Source organism: Heliangelus exortis, chromosome 1 (genome assembly GCF_036169615.1).
Source record: "Heliangelus exortis chromosome 1, bHelExo1.hap1, whole genome shotgun sequence".
NCBI lineage: Eukaryota > Metazoa > Chordata > Aves > Apodiformes > Trochilidae > Heliangelus > Heliangelus exortis.
This window is the reverse complement of record NC_092422.1, coordinates 161,425,034-161,444,138: the sequence shown is the minus strand read 5'-3', so window position 1 is coordinate 161,444,138 and position 19,105 is coordinate 161,425,034. Positions and strand designations below refer to the sequence as shown.

Below are 19,105 nucleotides of genomic sequence, written 5' to 3'. Positions count from 1 at the left end.
GGAAATATCCCAACCACCTCTCCCTTCCCAGTGACTCGGGGACCTTGTCAGTCACACGAGTACATCTTCACCTTATAGGGCTATAATCACTGTCCAGTAAAAATGAAGTCCAAAGCACCCTAAAAATGGTCTCACTCCCATTCTCCAAATTTTTGAGAAGAGTTCATTCTTGCAGTCCTTGCAAAAGAAAACTTTAGAGATGCTTTTTGAAAAGGCACAGCTGGCCAGATTTTCAAAAGCACTCAAGCCCCAACAGCTTTCAGTATTCTCAGTGGGAGCTATCGGCTGCTGAGCCCTTTTGAAAATGTAGCCATATATAAAATTAAAACAATTGAATTCAATCTATTCTCTGGCCTGCATTCCTGACAGCTGTGATTAGAGTGTTATCCTTCATGCTTGGGGATCAATGAGCAGCATCCCACTCTGAGGACAGCCCAAACATAGACCCTGTGAGACTGAAGGAGAAATTTGCCATCCTACACAAAAAGCCATCTTTTAGCTGCCCTCTCTGTTGAGTGCCTGGGCTCTACCTGCATAAACCACTGCATCTGATAGTGACTCAAGGTTTCTCTTCCTTAAAAAACTGTAGCAAACACACTTGGCTGGGTTGGCAGTGAAATGCTTTGGCATGCTGTATGGACTCCAATTATTTTACAGCTGAAATACCTTATAATCCTTTGTGAGTTTAATTGCATATTGCTAAATTATTGCACAGGGCTACTCCTAAGGGCTGTTTCACATTTAGCTTGTTTGCATGTAGAAAAGCACCGTTTTCTGTACAAAGCTCCAGGAGCAAAATGGGAAACCTGAAGAAACAGAGGACCCTCCAGATTTTCAGCGCAGGTTTGCCAGGGTTCATTGTTCAAGTTTCATCTGGCTGGGCTCTATTTGCCAGAAATTTCTACCTCCTATACTTTCACAAAAAGCCATCCAGGGATTTAAAGCTACCTCCTAACCTCAATACAGTCATTTTCCCTATTGAACACTTCTGAATGCAGCTGGTTGACCCACTTCCCATTTGAAATGATCTTGCTATTAGGTATCACATGAAAGTTGATAGCTCTCCTTGGTAACAGCCATCAGTTTCTCACAATCGTGATGGCTCTAGGAACCATGAAATAAAGAGCTATGTTAATGCCTTGTCATCTTTTGGTCATACCTTTGAATATCTAGAGGTAGAACAGGTGTGTACCAGTAATAGTTCAACCATCTAAGGGCCTTTCTGTCTTGGATTTCTTCTAAGATGTCACCGCTACTTCTTCCATAAAACAAAATACTTTGACAAATAAAATTAACTCAGCATATCAGTCCAGAAAACACTGTAGGTAACACAGCTGCACATGCAATTGAATTCCATTTGAACACCCCATCAAATAGCCTTCATATTCCTGCAATGATTGTCCCAAAACTCAATCATAACTGACTCAAGGGGCAGAAGTATGTCCAGAATTACTCCAGAGCAAGGCTTTAACTGGTGCTTCTAAACCCATCAGAAAGCCTTAAAAAATTTCATGAATAAATACACAATCTAGCCCTAAATTAAAGACAATACTACAACGAAAGTGTAATACTACACTGAAATTCTACAAGACACAGATTTTTAAAACAATGCTACAATTAAGTGTTTATTTGACCAGTTGCAAGAAACACAAACATGAATTAGACCTTTGTTTAACACAGTAATAGGAGTAGATACTATCTATGTTTTTAAAATTTGCCAGAGAATTAAAAGTTCAGTTCCAATATTTGAAGCCTACACAAACTATTCTAAGACTTCTATTAGTATTGAATGGCCACACTAGGATCTAGCAGAGTAGAAGGAACCAATATGTCACAATATTTGGTAGTGTCTAAGGGACAAAATTTGATCAAATATTAAAAAAACCTTTCAAATGTCTGGAAAGTAGCAAATAGCTGCACCAGAATTGCACTTGTAGCTTCAGTTTTCATCAAGCTATGATGAAAAACATGTTAGAAGTCTCAGATTGCAGCCATCATAAACTTTATGAAAGAAAAAGTTGTTACTCACAGTTGTAGAGGGCATAAAAAAATGTCTGTGAGGAGAAATGGCAAGGAAAAAAATTTCAATCTGAAATTTGAATATCAGCTTCACAATAACAATTAATAAATTTGTTAGACAAAACACTTGGTTTTGGTACTATTAGTTAAGACAATATATAGTGAACATATATATATGAACATATATAAAAACATATATATGTTGTTCTGCTTTTGCGACAAAGCATCATGGCATGGTGACAAAATCAGCTAACAACAACTTTTTTGGAGTGCAGTCTTTCCTTCTGCCTCACCACCTATGAGGTTGGGTTTTTTTCTTTTCTTCCTTGAAGAAGCTGCTATAGAAAGCTTTATTAGAAAAGACCAAATGGACATGGCCTAAGTTGTAATCCCGTGTCTTTTACACGTAGCCTTGTTAAGTTTTAAAAAAATATGCAAGACTCCTCCTCTTCCAGAAACTATAGAGAAGCTTTTCTCTCCTATTGAACTAAGTAGCTACTTTCCTTACAGCACAATGTCCTCTATGTTTCATTTAAAAAACATAAATTAAAAAATGAAGAGGAGAGGAGAGGAGAGGAGAGAAGAGGAGAGGAGAGGAGAGGAGAGGAGAGGAGAGGAGAGGAATGAGGAATGAGGAATGAGGAATGAGGAATGAGGAATGATAGAAAATCATCACGTGAAGGACAGGAGAAGAATGAGGCTTGAAGCACCAAACCCAGTGGTTGGAAGGGACTGTAGTTGCATTGCTTAATTAACCATTTTAAAACATAATTTTATTTTTTTATTATTTTTAATGAAAACTCTAGTTACCTTTTTTTCAGTCAGTTCAAATTAAATATATTGATTTATAAACTATGTGCTATTCCCCGTCTGGCAGAACACTATGGGAGATTCTTGAAGTACATTACATTTCCTTTCCTTAGGGAATCAATTGTATCATTTAAGAGAGACATAAGTTTAGATGGTATGGTTTATTAATCTGCCTTTAGTAAACCTTTAGTTTAGTAAACCTGCCTTTAGTTACATTTTGTCCCGTTTCTCAAGCACTTCTAGTAAAGCTCAAATTATATTTTCTTTCAAAACATGCCCATTGTGGTGAAACCAATTTGTCTGCACTTGCTTGGATCCTTTCTTTCCTGCATTTCACAGAATTGCACAACAGGCAGAGTTGGAAGGGACCTCTGGAGATTATCTTACTCCAATACATTGCTTAAAGCAGAGTAATTTAGAGCAGGTTTTTCATGTGGAGGGTTGAATTTTGAACAGTTATCTTTACCTACAAAGGAAGACCTAGATGCACATAAATGCCACTCAATCACCTTCCAGTGATCTCAGTGGAAGAGGAGACATAGAAGCGATTTATTTTCACTGTTTAAAAGGGCAATATTCCGTATTTATTTATATCATTACCTATGCAGAGGAATAAAGTTGGAGTATGTCACTGGAAACAAATGAGTCGATGGATCTAAACAAGTTTTATGCATTAGACATTGCATAAGCAGTGAATCTAGCACCCTGTATTAACCAGTAAAATTTTATTCTCCTTAAATTCAGGTGTACAATGTCCAGGTGATATCAATAGCAGGAAGAGTTTCTTTGAATAACCCTGTAAGAACTGAAGTTTATCTATTACAGAAAATACCATGATGTAAAGGAGCTCACAAACACAATTTTCCTCCTAAATTAAGTGTATCATGAAAATCAGCAGATTAGCAAGCAAGCATGGCAACAGCTGCAAAAGTTGAGCAGTTCAATTTAACTTTAATTTTTTAAGCTTGGAGTAGGTGCAATTTCAGTCTTGATGGGATGGATGCCCAAAAGAATTTAATATTAAATTCAGTTTATTTATTTAAAATTGCAGTCAGGATTGTAGTATGCATCAAATAAAAATTTCTTGGCAACTGGCTTAGCTGACTGTTGTTTCCAAAGCCAATTTGTGTGAATTTTGTCCCAAATCTGTGCTTCTGTATTGACCTTGGAGATTACTAGCATGAAATTTACCCTATAAATATGCTCAACAGAAAGTTAAAAATATACTCTAAGATATGGAAGTTTGTCACCACCACAAAGGAAAGGGGAAACTTCTTAAACTCAAGTATCTGTATTAAGTTAAACCCCAGAAGACTTCTGGATATTTATTTTTCAACGTAAGACTTTTCTGTAACCTTCTAACCTGTTATTATAGTCTTTGACTGAGTACAATATGATAGTAAGTCACCTGCAGTAACCACAGACTGAAGGAATAATACATTATTGCTCAGCCAGGCAGAACTCCTATTAATTTCAAGTACTGATGAAAAAACCTATAGGAATGAGCCTTTCCATTCACTTTAATGGGAAAGAAAACAGCATCATCTTTAATGTCAATAAATAGCTTGGGACTCAATTCAAAAAAGCATTTAATTGTATCCTTATTCAATGTGCTGAGGCAAGGGCTTAACCTTAATTGTATGCTTAAGTCCCAGTTACATGATTAAAAAATGCAAGCTGTAGTACAGCCCTAGAAAGAATGCTTCTTTGAGCCACATTCTTAACAAATAACACAAACACCAACAAACAGCAGTCTACCTTGTCTTGTTTTTAGGCTCAAAGGTGTCTTCTGAAAAAGACGACTAATTTTTGTTTTGGTAGAGTCTCATGACCATTAGATACCTTGTTCTGAAAATCCTGTCTCTAATCTGAAGTGTTTGACCTCCAACAGTTAAATTTAAAAAAAAAAAAAAAATCCAGTATTTCTAAGTCCTGTTTTGACATCTATACAAAACAATGATGATTTATTCCTTTAGAAAAGATAAGCAGTGATTTCACTCACCTCTAACTTTGGAGAAGAGGAATGGAAGCTAGAAGAACTGGCTGATGTTATTGCAATGATTGATCCCAGAGATCTTCATCTCTGAGATCAGAGAAGGGCCCTGACAGCTGGAAAAGGAACAATTTTATATCCACCTTCAAAGAAAGAGCAGAAGGATAATCAAGTAATCAGCCTCAGTTTGGTCAGTTGGAAAGTGCTTTTGAAAGCCATTTCTGAGCACAGATAGAAGGAGGTGGTTGTGAGCTGCCAATAGGATTTACCAAAGGTGAATACACAGCACCAACCTGATTGCTTTCTGGGAGAAAATTACTAGATTTGTGGACAAGAGGAGACTTGTCAATGATATTTTCCCCAACTTCAGCAAAGTACAAGATGGATATACAGCTGGGATGATCAGTTATTTTGTGTTCTTCTACAGTGTTGCACCTAATGCATAAAAAGAGATTTTTGGGTTTTTAAAGTGAATTTTATCATGGAATTGCTAATAAAGAGGTGGGCTCCAACTTCTGAAGTGCTTCTCAGGCATTATGGGGGATTTTTTATGCAAAATTGGGTAAGGAACTAGCAGCAAGAAATATTATTTCATGTTTTGCCATGTTGATGTTTTTATTTATAAATGTATATATATATTTAGTATTCATCAGCAATGTAACATTCTTCTTTGTATTTGCCTGTATCATCCTTACACTAAAGACCTTCCTTTTCAGACCATCTTGCTTTGATTCCATAATAACTGAAACAATGGTTTGGAAAGAAATACTTCTTTCTTTTGTTTCAATTACCAGCTGAATTAACAATTTAAATAACTTATTCTGCCACTTTCATTTTTCGAATGAATTAAAGGCAGGCTGCAATGCCAGATTCTATTATTCCCAGGGTTTGCTCCAAGTTGGGATATAATCCAACAAACAAGTCCTTTTTTTCTATAATGAAAGTTTTCCTTGAGAAATATGTAGAATGAGTTATTCAGTGTCCTGCCAAATAAGAAAGATAAGAATATATATATGATGCTGCATCATGTTGGCCAGATCAGCTGGACACTTAATGAAAAGGAGTCAGGGTCTGATCCATCTCTCCCAGAAATGACTGCAAGGCTTTCTTTCCATCAGCCTCAGGAAGACCTGGACCCAACCCCATCTGCATGTTTTCAGGCATGAGACCAATTTTCATTTCCTGACCTGCATTTATTTATTTCCACTGAGACTATTCCTGTTGCACAGAGAGAGGAATGACTTATCAGAAGATGACAAATATCCAACACCTTTTTCAGTTCATAGTCTGTAGATACAGTAACTTTACCCTATCCATCAAATATTTCTATCCACATCTTCAATATTATAGTGGATTAAACAAGAACAACAAAGAATAATATTAACTGCTTTATTACCACAATTGCATCTGCCATGTTTGCATGAATATATTATTGGACACATGGATTCATGCACACACACATGAACATTCAGCTCTGCTGCAAGGACAAATAAGCTTTTAATGGTATGATTCAAGAACCTCTACATTGAAAAACTTTGTTTGTGACCACAAAGAATCAAATATTGATTGCTACTGATTATAAACCAGAACACTGTAGGTTTCCAGGATCAGTCCCTTAGAACTGCATTCATTTTTCTAAATGAATGTCATAATTTATAAAGACCATGTTTATGTATTTGCCACCTAGCCTGAGGCACTTCATGTAAATATTTCAACTCTTTCAGCTTTAAATTAATTATATCCCAAAACAGTAGAACATGCGGGTGTTATTGTAAGAGTAACTTCACAGAAATCTTTTGTGAAGTTCACCGAGACCACACAGTTTCTTTCCCATTCCCCAAATCACCAGTGAAATATTCATTAAACAACTGAAACCACATGGCGTGATGTAGGCTGGAATTTTGATCTTTGCTCATTACAGTAGCTTAAATACTCTAAGCAGTATTTGTGTGAAAGCAATATTCTGTAACACAAACCCCACTGGGCAAGTAATACATTGGATATGCAATAGCTTCTATTGCCCATCTCATCAAGCTGATTTGGAATTTATTGGCTGGGTAGAGTGACTCATATGTTTACTGGGCCTGACAGGTGCTGGGCATCTTCCACACTCATTAAAATTAATGACTTCTACAGCAGACAGGGAAAGCTGTATGTCAAAGTAGGTTTCCTATTAGCAGGTATTCCCAAGTTATCATTTAAGAGAGTATGCAAGTGGTGTCAATTTTCTTTTGCAATCACAAAACCAACCAGTCCATAACCAAACTCTTGTCCCTTCATTTCAAAAAGAACCCAATTATCTTCACCCAGACTCCTTGGAGTAAGGCAAGAAAAAAAATTGCACTGTATACAGTGCTTTCCACATAAAAGCTCTGTTTCTCACCATAAAACTAGTCAAATCCTCACCATAACAGAGGAGTTAACATACTGGAAACAAGCCAGTAATTTTATAGAAATATATGCCTTTAAGTAAGCTCGAAATCAGTACTCTCACAATAGCCGCAGTTTTGGCATCATTTCTATCCCCAACAAGCCACAGCTGCTGAACTGGGAGTTCTGACTTCATATTAGATAAGTATTGAGAAGTTTTAGGCAGTGGTGCCAGAGCTGGTCCTTTGATATCAACACAGCAGACTACAGTTGCTGATCAGCTACACCCACAAAACATAAGCCTTTAAATTACACTACTTAGCTAAAAAATATTCAGGCGAGAACTTCACAGAGATTATGCCATGACATTAGACTGTCAACCAAGATATGATGAGACTGAGACCTCACAGGCATCTGTGTATTCATACAGAACCAAGTAATTAGGACTGAAATGTTTAACTACAGAGAAACCTCTACTTTGATGAAGGTCCAGATGCTAGATCTGCACTATTAATATGACAAAGTCCTGTACCCTGGCTTCCACCCAACAAGACAGAAGTTCAGAGCCAAAGACCTCACAGAAACCTGTGCCTGAGTAGTAACCTGCCATGCAAAAGTTCCTGAGCTAATGGCATTGCAATGATTATAACATACAACCATCTGAGGGAGGAAAAAAAAAGATGAACCCCCCGAAAAATTGGGCAGAAGAACAATTGAGGTCTTAAATACTCATCACTTTTAATGTCTCATTTTTCAGGATCTTCCAAAACCAAATGTAGTGGTACATTTTCACAATTACATTAAACAGAACAGTTCATTGAAAGAACTAGCCTTTTCCCTCTTCAGCAGCTGCTACACAAAAATTTCTTGCCCTTATATTATTATCTTACTATTATCTGAAGACATTGAGCTGCAAAACATTGAGCAACACACCTTACAAACCCACACTAATGTGTTGTTTGCTGGAAAGAATTGAGGGAAATCAAAAAAGAGATTGCAAGTATCAGTAAGCAAAATGTTGACTGATGGAAAACTTCTCACAAGTATGGAGCATATTTCAGTAATTTGGAGAGACATGGTAGTCAGTACATTACAGGATGAATGCATTTATTAGAAGTTTACCTTAATCAACCCAAATTAAATGTTTTACCATATGAATAACTGTTCCATATGAGTAACTTTTGAATGTCAAATGCCAAAGTATTTTGGTTTTTTATTAAGTTTAGGAAAGAGATGAATCTCAGAAACTTTTCCAAAAAATTACCCAAGAACTAAAATACCTTTTTTTAAAAATTACTTCAGATTTAAATATTGTCATTTTTTAAAATTTTTTTGTTTTCTGTTTTGCAGCTTGCAATTCAAAATGATCACATCAGTTTCCAAAATAGAGTATTGTCTCCTGCTGGGACATTGGAGAAATTCTGCACATAGATGACTGAAAAACCTGAAGCAATTTTTTCCTGAGTGATATTTTTCCATCTGTATTGGCAAAAAAAAAATAATTAGAGAAAAAAAATATCCCAGGAAAGCCTTTCCTATCCTGATGTTTGAAAGGAGTTATTCACATTGCTATAGTGCTGCATCTTTCCATGGTTCCTCATTTTCATTGCTTTCTTTTACCTTAGATTCAATTCTAATTTGTAATGCTGTGATTTCTCTCATTTAATGAAGATAATCATCTCACACTGCCTCACAACTACAGAATTCTACTACTCTACAACATCAATTTCTGACTTTTTTCCAGATTCACTTACTTTATGAATGACTGCTTTATCTGTTTCTTGATCCCACACTATGCAAGTGTAAGCTTAGAGACCTGCTTAATGTATAAGGGAAAATATCCCCGTAGTGCTATGTCAGTGTCCCTGATGATGGATGAGAGCCAAAGCCCATTAAAGCAATTCAGAATCTTTCAGTTGTCTTCTGTGGAGTCTGGTTGGGCCCAACAGGTGAAAGGGAAAGCCACTGGGATGAAAGTTTCACTGGAAACACTTTACACTCTTGATGGAAACAGGCAGAAGAAGGGCATAGTTAAATTCTTTCATAATTTGCAAGGCTAAATTTATTGCACCAAGCCTGGAAATGGGAGCATTCTCCACTTCAGATACTGGTTCTCAATGTCTAAACAAAGCAAGATGCTTCTTTCTACCTGGAAATTGGGCGTGGTTTTGGGATGTTTTGACTTTGTAGGCATATGTGACATGCAGAGAATAAGCAATGGCTAACCAGGCCTAATGGATAAAATCTAGAGACAAGTGCCTAGAAAATAGACATCAATTAGAAAAGTGCTTCTTCTTAGACTTGAAACAGATACAGACACTTTCGTCTAAATACATTCAAATTACTACTTTTCCATTTATACTGGAAATGCCATCAAAGCTGCTCAACTGCCTTACTGCAACAAGGCTGAGGATGCCAGCTACCTATGCAAATAGAATCACTACAAGAAAAGCTGTTTTCTTTATTATCCACAAACTACTGCAATTCTAAGTCACTGCTACAAGAATTCCTCTGATGATTATCTTACTAGTCACTCATTACTTTACAAATCAGATCCTGAACCACCTGTCTGACATATTCCTATGCAAATTACTTTACAGAAATTTCTTTGCAGAGCTAGCAAAGTGATGATCACAAATGGCACTGCAGGGATGCATAACAACAAACCCCTAGCAAGCAAGTTATAAGGTTGATTAAGTGTCTTTTGCAAACTATCCATCAGAGACAGACAAAAAGATTTCCTCAATGTAACAATGCAAGAATAAAAAATAAGTAAAAAGAGTAAGTTGTATCTTACTTCATTTGAGTTTTCAGTTGCCATTTTCTTATTTGTCAGTTTCTTCTGCAGCAGTTTGGTTTCATACTCAGGTCTGGGATGCTCCTGAAAAAAGGAAAAACAGACAAGCAAAAGACTGACATTAAAATAAATGTAATGAAAATTAATCTGATGACTTATTCATGACCCAAGACATCAAGATGATCAACAACACAGCACCTTTCAGGCTAGAGGGATCACTGCTGAGTGGTATGGAATACATTATGCAGGCAAAGAGGATTTAGAGATTGCACAGGACTTATTATGGGATGCTTAGGGAAAGAAACAAAGGTGAGGAAGGAGGAGTTAAAGTCACCTGAGGAGAAACAAATGTGTAAAAATAGAGTGATAAGGGGATGAAAAGGGCTACTCACATGCAAATAGCTTGCTGGTCTGCAAGGGTGTTTGACCACCAGCAAACAAGTGCAGCTTTGCAGGCTTGTACCTCTGGGCACCAGCAGCTGGGAACACTGGGGTCCAGAGGCTGCTACTGGGCAGAATGAATGGGCCCAGCTGCTGGAGGGATCCACACTGTACAAAGGTGCAATTGCACATTCCCCATAGCAGAGAATATCAGAATTTAGTAGTTTTTAAAGTTTTGTTGATTGCATTAATTTATATCACACTTCCCTAGGTAAGGTTCAAAGGTCACATGGAAAAAGCACCTTTAAACTTAAATTAGGAAAGCATAAAGACATCAGGCACCTATGGCTAGGTGAGACGAGAGAGCCTGATGAAAGTAGGCAAATGAGATAAATGAGGTTGTAAGATCATGAGGAGACCTAATTACACTGTGGAAGCACCTGCAGAGCTGAATCATCTTTCTTCCTTTTTTTCTTTTCTTCTAAACAAAGAATTCTGGGATACCAGGGGCAGCTGCCAGAGGTCAGAGCAACTTTTGAAAATTGGTTTGAAAGGAAACAGAGTGAGAAAACCTAATGCCATTGCACTATAACTTACTTTTTTTCCATTGACAGGTTTTTTTGAGTTCATATATTTTTCAAATTTAGTCAAGTTATGTTTAGTTTTTCTAGTAAGACATTTCCATGTCCTCAGAAGTGAGGGGTGGTCCCAGATGACTGGAATCTTGCCAGCATGATATCCATCTACAAGAAGGGCTGGAAGGAGGCTCTGGGGAGCTACAGCCCTGTCAGCCTAACTTTGGTGCTGGAGAACATCATGGAGCGTTTCATCTTGAGTGCTCTCACATGGCATGTGCAGGACAGACAGGTGACCAGGCCCCACCTGCATGGGTATATGAAAGTCAGGTCCTGCTTGACCAACTTGATCTCCTTCTATAACCAGGTGTCCAGCCTAGTGGATGTGGGAAAGGCTGTAGATGTCATCTACCTGGACTTAAGTAAAGCCTTGAACATGGTCTCCCACAGAATTCTCCTAGAGAATCCGGTGGCTCACAGCTTAGACATGTACCCTTTGCTGCTTAAAAAACTGGAGGAGCCCAGAAAGCTGTGGTGAATGGAGTGAAATCCAGTGAGTGGCCAGGCACAAGTGGTGTCCCCCAAGACTCAGTTTTGGGACCAGTATTGTTTAATATCATTATCAATGATCTAGATGAGGGGATTGAGTGCATTCTCAGTAATCCTGCAGATTACATCAAATTGGGTGGCAGTGTTGATCTGCCTGAGAGGTGGAAGGCTCTGCAGAGGGACCTGGATAGGCTGGACTGATGATCCAAGGCCAGTTGTATGATGTTTAATAAGGCCAAGTGCTGGGTCCTCCACTTGGGTCACAACAACCCCAAGCAATGCTACAGGCCTGGGGAACAGTGGCTGGAAAGCTGCTTAGCAGAAAAGGACCTGGGGGTGCTGGCTGACAGCTGAATGTGAGCAAGCAGTATGTCCAGGTGGCCAAGAAGGCCAACAGCATCCTGGGCTGTATCAGAATTGTGTGGCCAATAAGGCCAGGGGGGTAATTTTGCCCCTGTACTCAGCACTGGTGAGACCACACCTTGAGTACTGTGTTCAGTTCTGGGCTTGCCACTACAAGAAGGACACTGAGGTGCTGGAGCAAGTCCAAAGAAGGGCAGAAAAGCTGGCAAAAGGTCTAGAGCACAAGTTGTATGAGGAGCGGCTGAGGAAACTGAGATTGTTTAATCTGGAGTGGAGAAGGCTGAGCAGTGACCTTAGTGCTCTCTACAACTACCTGAAAGGAAGTGGTAGAGAGGTAGGTGCCTGTCTCTTTTCCCAAGTAACCAGCAATAGGGTGAGAGGAAATGGTCTCAGGCTGTGCTAGGGGAAGTTTAGCTTGGATATTAGGGAAAGGTTATTTAGTGAAAGAGTGCTCAAGCATAGAAACAAGGTTTTAAGGAACTGGGAGTCAACAGTCCTAGAGGTGTTTAAAAAACCTGTACATGCAGCACTTCAGGACATGGTTTATTTGGCATGGTGATACTAGTTTGACAGTTGGACTTGATGATCTTAGAGGTCCTTTTCAACCTTAACAATTCTATGATTTTAACTGCATTTCATACACCAACATCTAGACTGGAAAATTAGTTGATTTGTCCTCAACAAATCTGCCAAGTCATTTTACCCCACAGCACCTCCTGTAATGCACATATCTACATCATTTTTTATGAGCATATTGCAGTACACTATTCTTTGCAGCACTGATTTAGAGATACTTGATCCTGATTGTATATACATGGATGTAAAGGACCAACTCTATTCTGCTATAAAAAAAGCCATGATTCAGAGCCACTTCTTTGTCTGAGAGTGGGAAGAGTTCTCCACTTAGGACAATAAGCTAGAAATAGTTCTTATGACTTGAAGAAGGCGAACTGTCCATGTACGGATAAATATGAATCCCATGATGCTGGAAGTTTGCCAGTACAGCTGCCAGACCCTTATTGAAAACTATGTGAGCCAAGGTACTCTGAGGCCAAATGAGTGCTCAGAGTAGAAAACGATAATTCCCATCCTCAAAACAAAGAGCCAAATCATGAAATTTTCACTCAGACAAAACTTACATTGACGTCAATGAGAATTTTCCCTGAGAATGGTCTCCAGGATTTGCCTCAAACAAACAATGTGTGTATCCGCTATACATTGCAACTTAAAGCTGTGTAGGTAATGATCCAGTTCAACATGAATATATTAAGAGAACTGATCTCTCCTTAATTTCTCTTTGATTTTGAAAGAAAGCACTAATGGAATTTTAAAAAGCATGAGAAACACATCTGGGTTGCTGAAAAAAAATAGAACCTTAGATACTATCCTAGAGTAACAGGCAAAAGGAGTAATCAGAAAAAATAAACCAACCCACTGCTTCATTTTTACGCTATGAAAATTCAAAGAAACATTGAAAATTCATTGACCACTCTTATCCTGATATACCAAACATAAACAGAACAGCAAAGTAGTCCACACTGTGATAGGCAGGAAGGTGTCCACAAATAAGAACTGAAATGAACCTGTTGCTGCCCTGAATCAAGATGGAAACTTAGAATGAATACAACAGAGAGCCCAGATGTTTTCTGCTGCAGGAGGGCTAATTATTACAAAGCAAGGAATAAAATCCTCTATTTCCTATGATGATAACACAGTGGGGAAGAGAGGGAGAAAGTCTAGGAAATTATTATTCACACCAATGATCTGCTCTAGACTCTCCAAGTAATGGGATGCTCAGCCAAGCAAAAGTACTTTTATATCTCAGCCCATATGAAGGGATGACCAGTAGTTGTTCACAGTATTTGTAGTCCAGAACATTTGCACGATAGATCTGATTTATGTAAAATGAAAACAAAAGCCAACATTATGACAAGTTCAGGGATTTTAAATGACAAAAGACACTGTACAAGTACATAGGAGCACAGATATCAAAGGTATTGCAAAGCCACATAAAACTGAAGTAGTCAAAAGACTCCAGAAGCTATATTATGGAAATGTATTTGCCAGTAAATAGATAGAATGCCTTTGTTTGCTTCCAGTTACGGACTAGAACCTCTATCACCACCACTATCACAGAATGGATTATTTCTCCCTTGGGCACAGCTTGGGGCTTTTGGGGTTTTTTTTTTGGTTGGTTGGTTGGGTTTTTTTGGTTTTGTTTTGTGTCTGCTAATGTGTAACAGTGACAACACTTGGCTGTGGAGGCAGTCTTTAAGGGTGCATGGCTATGGAAATTTTTCTCTGTCAATATTTAAGATTGAGTGTACTTTAGATGTATTACAGATTTGTAGGTCTAGCAAAAAAAATACAACACTGAAAAATCTTTTATCTAACAAAGCTGCTTCATCAATCATAACAATGGGGTATCAAGATAAAATATACTATGAACTGGTGAGGTTAATTTTCTCCAACTAGGACAAGGTATTTTTATCCTAAGCAAGATCAAAATCATAAGACAGCGGGCCTTGAACTTGTCATTGGTCCAAGGAGGCAGCATTTTGCACATTATGCACTGCAGTGATTCCAAAAACCTTAGACACAAGGTTTAAAGAGAAGGTCACTGATGCATGAAGAAGGTGAACATTTTGTGTATTCATCCTATTACGGCTTGTCAGAGGTCATAGATTTAAGTGATACAATTGAGTGGGAAAGTAGCTGCCAAAGTTGAATGCTAGATCAAATTTACTATCACATGGACAGAACTACTGCAAATCTTAATTTCCAGTCTTACTCTCACCAGACAAACAAGTGAATATAAGGTAAGAATGTTTCTGCATACAAGATCTCCAAGTCTCTATCAGTCTCTCCCATTTTAATAAGAATACCTCATAAATAGCCCAGTTTTTCCACCACACATAAAACTTCCTTCCAGATAGTTTCTGACTGGATTTCTGTTTTTGAAATGGTATTTTCTCAGCTCTGTCTATTTATAATACTTCTAGAATATTTATTTCCCTGGAGCTTTCTTCCTTTAAACCTCTGTGCACGTGAGACCCATGGTTTACAGGCAACCTTGCACAACAGGTAAAAGCAATGTGACTCTATGTAGCATTTTAAGGCGTACTTCCTAAAATATAAAAAAAGCTTTAGAATATTAGAATTATCTGATTCCAGACAGTGCATATTCTGACCAACCATTTTCCAAATCTTTATGAATTTTTCAAGTTGAACCATGATCCAGATTAGATCATCGTCCACTTTCCACTGTGCAGAAATACAGACTGTCTTTGACCTTCAATATTTTTTCAGTCTTTATTAATTTGTTTCAGCTGTACCAATGTCTCTTTTAATTTTTAATATAAATATCCTGATGACTGAGAAGTAGTGAGGATGGAAAGAAAAGTTTTGAGACAACACAAATTGCTGTAGTTACACATTCCCCTTCCACCATGACTGAGCATTTTTTCCCCAAGAGGATTTAGCTGTGAACACAAAATTGCTGTATTAAGAGTTTTCATTTGTCCACATTTTAAGCAAAGAAGTCTTATACTGCCTGTTTTTTAATCACATTATCATTAGTATCACAGTAGCATTACTCTGTGCCTTGGTTTATTGGTCAGGTTGGATGTTAGAACTAGAACAGGTTTACTGGAACAGGGAAGGGATGATGAATAGCACCTGGAATGAGGAATAAATATACAAGTATCTACAGAACCCAGACTCCATGGTTGCTGATTTAAATGTCTGAAGGTGTCTTGAGGTAGAGCCAACTCAGGAAAAGGGGCCATGGCTTCCAAGCACCTGATGGATGTGCATGTGGAGAGCTATTAAAAAAAACGGGAGCCTTTCTTCAAGACCCCTCTCTCTAGGCCATCATATAGATACCAATCAGCCTTGGTCCCTTGAAGCCATAATATGGGTACTATTAGAACTGCAGAAAAAGAGTTTGCTCCTATAATTTGCAAGGTGGACAAAAAGCTGTGATTTTAGTGAAAATTTTATAATTAAGTATTCACAAAAGTGAAATTCAATATCATTCTAACAATGGACTTCTCAGCTCTTCAGCTTTCATGGCTGCTTTACTCCCTGTTTTGGTTTCCTACCATCCCTTTTTTTTTAAGGAAATTGATAACAATAAATAATCCCATCTAGTCTTAAAAATATTAAACTTTCTGTCCTTTATCTTCTTGCTCTCTTAAGTGATTCTTTACATTCTGCTGCTAGTTCCTTCTGGTCTAACCTGATCAGGCATAGTTTTCCATTTTGCAGCATAATTTTCAGCACTTTCAAAGACTTCACCACGACTGAGATATGGTACCAGTATGTGTCTTATAGACAAATTTATTCCCATCTTTATGAATCGAATACATAAACAGTGAACAAAATCTGATCTAACTTTTGCATTTTTGCTGAACTACCAATAGCTGACAGGATATTATATGGTGTGTGGCTTTTTGCTTAAAAGATCAGGTCAAGAGATGTGCATTTCATGCATTTTTCTTTAAGAAAGAGATTAATAAGGAGATGATTTAAGCTAGGCACTAGGAAAGCTTATTAGCAGTATGGGTAAGTAAGTATTAGAATAGATTGCCTAGGGAGGAAGTGAAATATTCAATGATGTTTGGGTTTGGTTTTTTTTTTAAGAACAAAGAAGATGAACATGTTTTCATAATGAGTTAAGTAGAGCTGATCCCACCATGCACAAGGGAAGACACTCAAGGGCTCAGAATGTTGCACTTAGGGAATCACAGCTGCAGCATGGACCTGGATACAAATATTATTTATTCTACCCTGACTTGATACAACCACAGTCACAGAAAACTGTTGTTATGCATAATGAAGTAGCATCTATATGACAATGTATTTCTTCTGTATTGTTCCATTACTGCACTCTGTACAATGAAATATGGGCACTCTCAGCAAAGAATGATCTGCTGTTATCTTGTAATCCTTTTCAACATGTATTATTAAAATTTTAATGCCAAGCAGGTGAAGATTTCTTCAATGATACATTAGTACTCAAAATTCTATCAGCCACTGTCTTTTATAAAAACATAGCCACAACCTGCACGGGGATGGAGAACACTCATGAAAAATCTAAATATCAATGCACAACTTCAAATATAGAAATTTTTATACAGTAAATTAGGACAGGAGAAGGAAACTTACTTCTTCTTCCTCCAGTCCAGTTAGATCCCAGAAGTAACACAGTCTCATCTGCAAACGTTTCCACTGTTCAAGGAACATAGTAGCTTTAAAAAAAATGAAACATTTTTAGAGTTATAAATCCTATGCACTATGTTGAATATTTACATTACTTATAAGCTCCAACTGATATTTGAATCCCATTATATTAAGCCTTCTATAAACAGGCACTAAGAAACAACCTCAGGCCCAATTTTGAAGAAAGAATACAAGCAAAACATGGAAGCAGTAGTTCCTGCCTTTTTACAAATAAAATACAGAAAGATGGATTGCCCAAAGGCACCTGTGAATTCTTATCAGAGACTAGAATTGAGCCCACGTACGCTGATATCCACTCCAAAAACTTAATCTCTGCTAATAGACCATTAGTCATTCATTAATACAAAGCATATAATGAAACAAAATCTTGCTCTAAATATCAATTTATAACACTTGAATTGGCCAAACAGATTTTGCTGTTTCAGTGTTTGTAATCAGTCAGAAACATGTGAAGAAAGGTGTAGCCTGCTACTGAAAAAAATCATTGCTACCTGTATGTAAAATAAGGCCTTGAATAAAATATAGAAAGTAGTGGTTTTGAAATATATTACAATGGTGGAGTTGAATATTTTCATCCTGCATAGACACAGCAATTTTGCTCTAAATGACTGGCCAGTAGTTCAGTCTCCTGCTTTTCCTATTTCAAAAATATGAAGGAATAGATGATGCACTATTGTCTCATATTTACAGTTTATTGACTTGCCTCTCATAATAGCCATTTCCTCTAGATAGTCCTTTGCCTAACTGTTCAGGATTGACTGACTAATGAAGGCATTAGAAACAGCACTTCTTACTCTTGACTTGTGGACACCTATTTTAAAATAACTGTATCAATACTAAGCCTGTACATACCAACTACAAAAACCCACAATACCAATACAAGCTATACCTATAAAAACATCTATGGGTACTGTTTTCCATTTTCTAATGCTTCAATTCACCTTTTCAGTAGATAAAAATATTTTTAGAACACTGCACTATTTACTCTGAACATCTTGCAGATAGATCCACAAGACACACAATACTGGAGAATCAGATTCAGCTTCCTTTGACTGCATCTACACTTGGTGTAAGCTGGAAGATAACACTGGGAAAAATCAGACTACTATTAAAATAACCTGACTCTTACAAGGCAAAATCTACTACAACGTCTAAATGAAAATAAATATTTTCAGCACAGGTAAATATTTTCTGCACAAGTAGCTTCCCATAATGCAAGAAAGAAAAATTTAAACACAGGACTGGCAGTACACTAAAAGTGAATTCAAAACTTCAGTAATTAAGTTGCTATTTCTGCTCCTTTCTTACAGACTGAGAAGACTGATATAAAGTTATATTTAGCATGTTTTGAAAACTGAAGGGATTTTAGATACCTTAAATACAAAAAACATTTGGTTATTTTATAGGGTGCTATTACTCATTCCATTTTTTCCTGTTATTCAAAAAGTCGGTTCCACATTTAGCTCTGTAAGAACATATTTGGCTAAGCTGTTCTGAAATCAGCAAGTTTGCACTGACTTACTCTAGAAGAAAAACAGTCACGACATTTTCAACTCTACTTCTAATAAACATATCTGACAGCTGAAATTACAGCAATGATGGTATGCCCATTAGCTAGGCATTACTTTGTATTTTGTAAATATGGTAATTTGCAAACAGTGTTGCTGGAATGACAGAGATGCTTTATGTGGCATCAAAATCAGCAAGTAAAAAAATTATTCATTTTGAGATATTAAAAATAGTAAGTCATCTACCTCTTACAGAACGGGTGAAGGCAAGCAGGATGAAAGGCTTTCTGTGCTCCATTCTATCATGAAATGAAGTCAGCTGAAACTACCATACTTTGCTCTTTCAGGTGTAAAGTTCTAAGTCATAAGACATGCTGGTTTCCATATCACTATATATGTATTCTACAAACACGTATTTGGGAACATTTACTCAAAATACTGAGAGGCAAGCTGATTAGGTGTGTGAATGAGAGCTGTCATTCAACAGAATGACATC

The 19,105-nt window shown here is 37.3% G+C and overlaps 2 protein-coding genes across 4 annotated transcripts in view; one reads left to right on the top strand and one right to left on the bottom strand.

Moving 5' to 3' along the window:
* ANO2 (anoctamin 2) overlaps positions 1 to 19,105 on the bottom strand; it is a 156,799-nt gene that overhangs the window by 66,025 nt on the left and 71,669 nt on the right. The window contains exons 13-14 of the mRNA XM_071733390.1: positions 17,027 to 17,109; positions 9,990 to 10,073 (exon numbers count right to left, since the gene is read on the bottom strand). Coding sequence (XP_071589491.1) covers positions 9,990 to 10,073; positions 17,027 to 17,109 — 167 coding nt within the window. The remainder of the gene's footprint in view (positions 1 to 9,989; positions 10,074 to 17,026; positions 17,110 to 19,105) is intronic.
* LOC139791314 (very long chain fatty acid elongase 4-like) overlaps positions 1 to 19,105 on the top strand; it is a 434,972-nt gene that overhangs the window by 403,383 nt on the left and 12,484 nt on the right. The gene's annotated exons all lie outside the window — the stretch shown is intronic.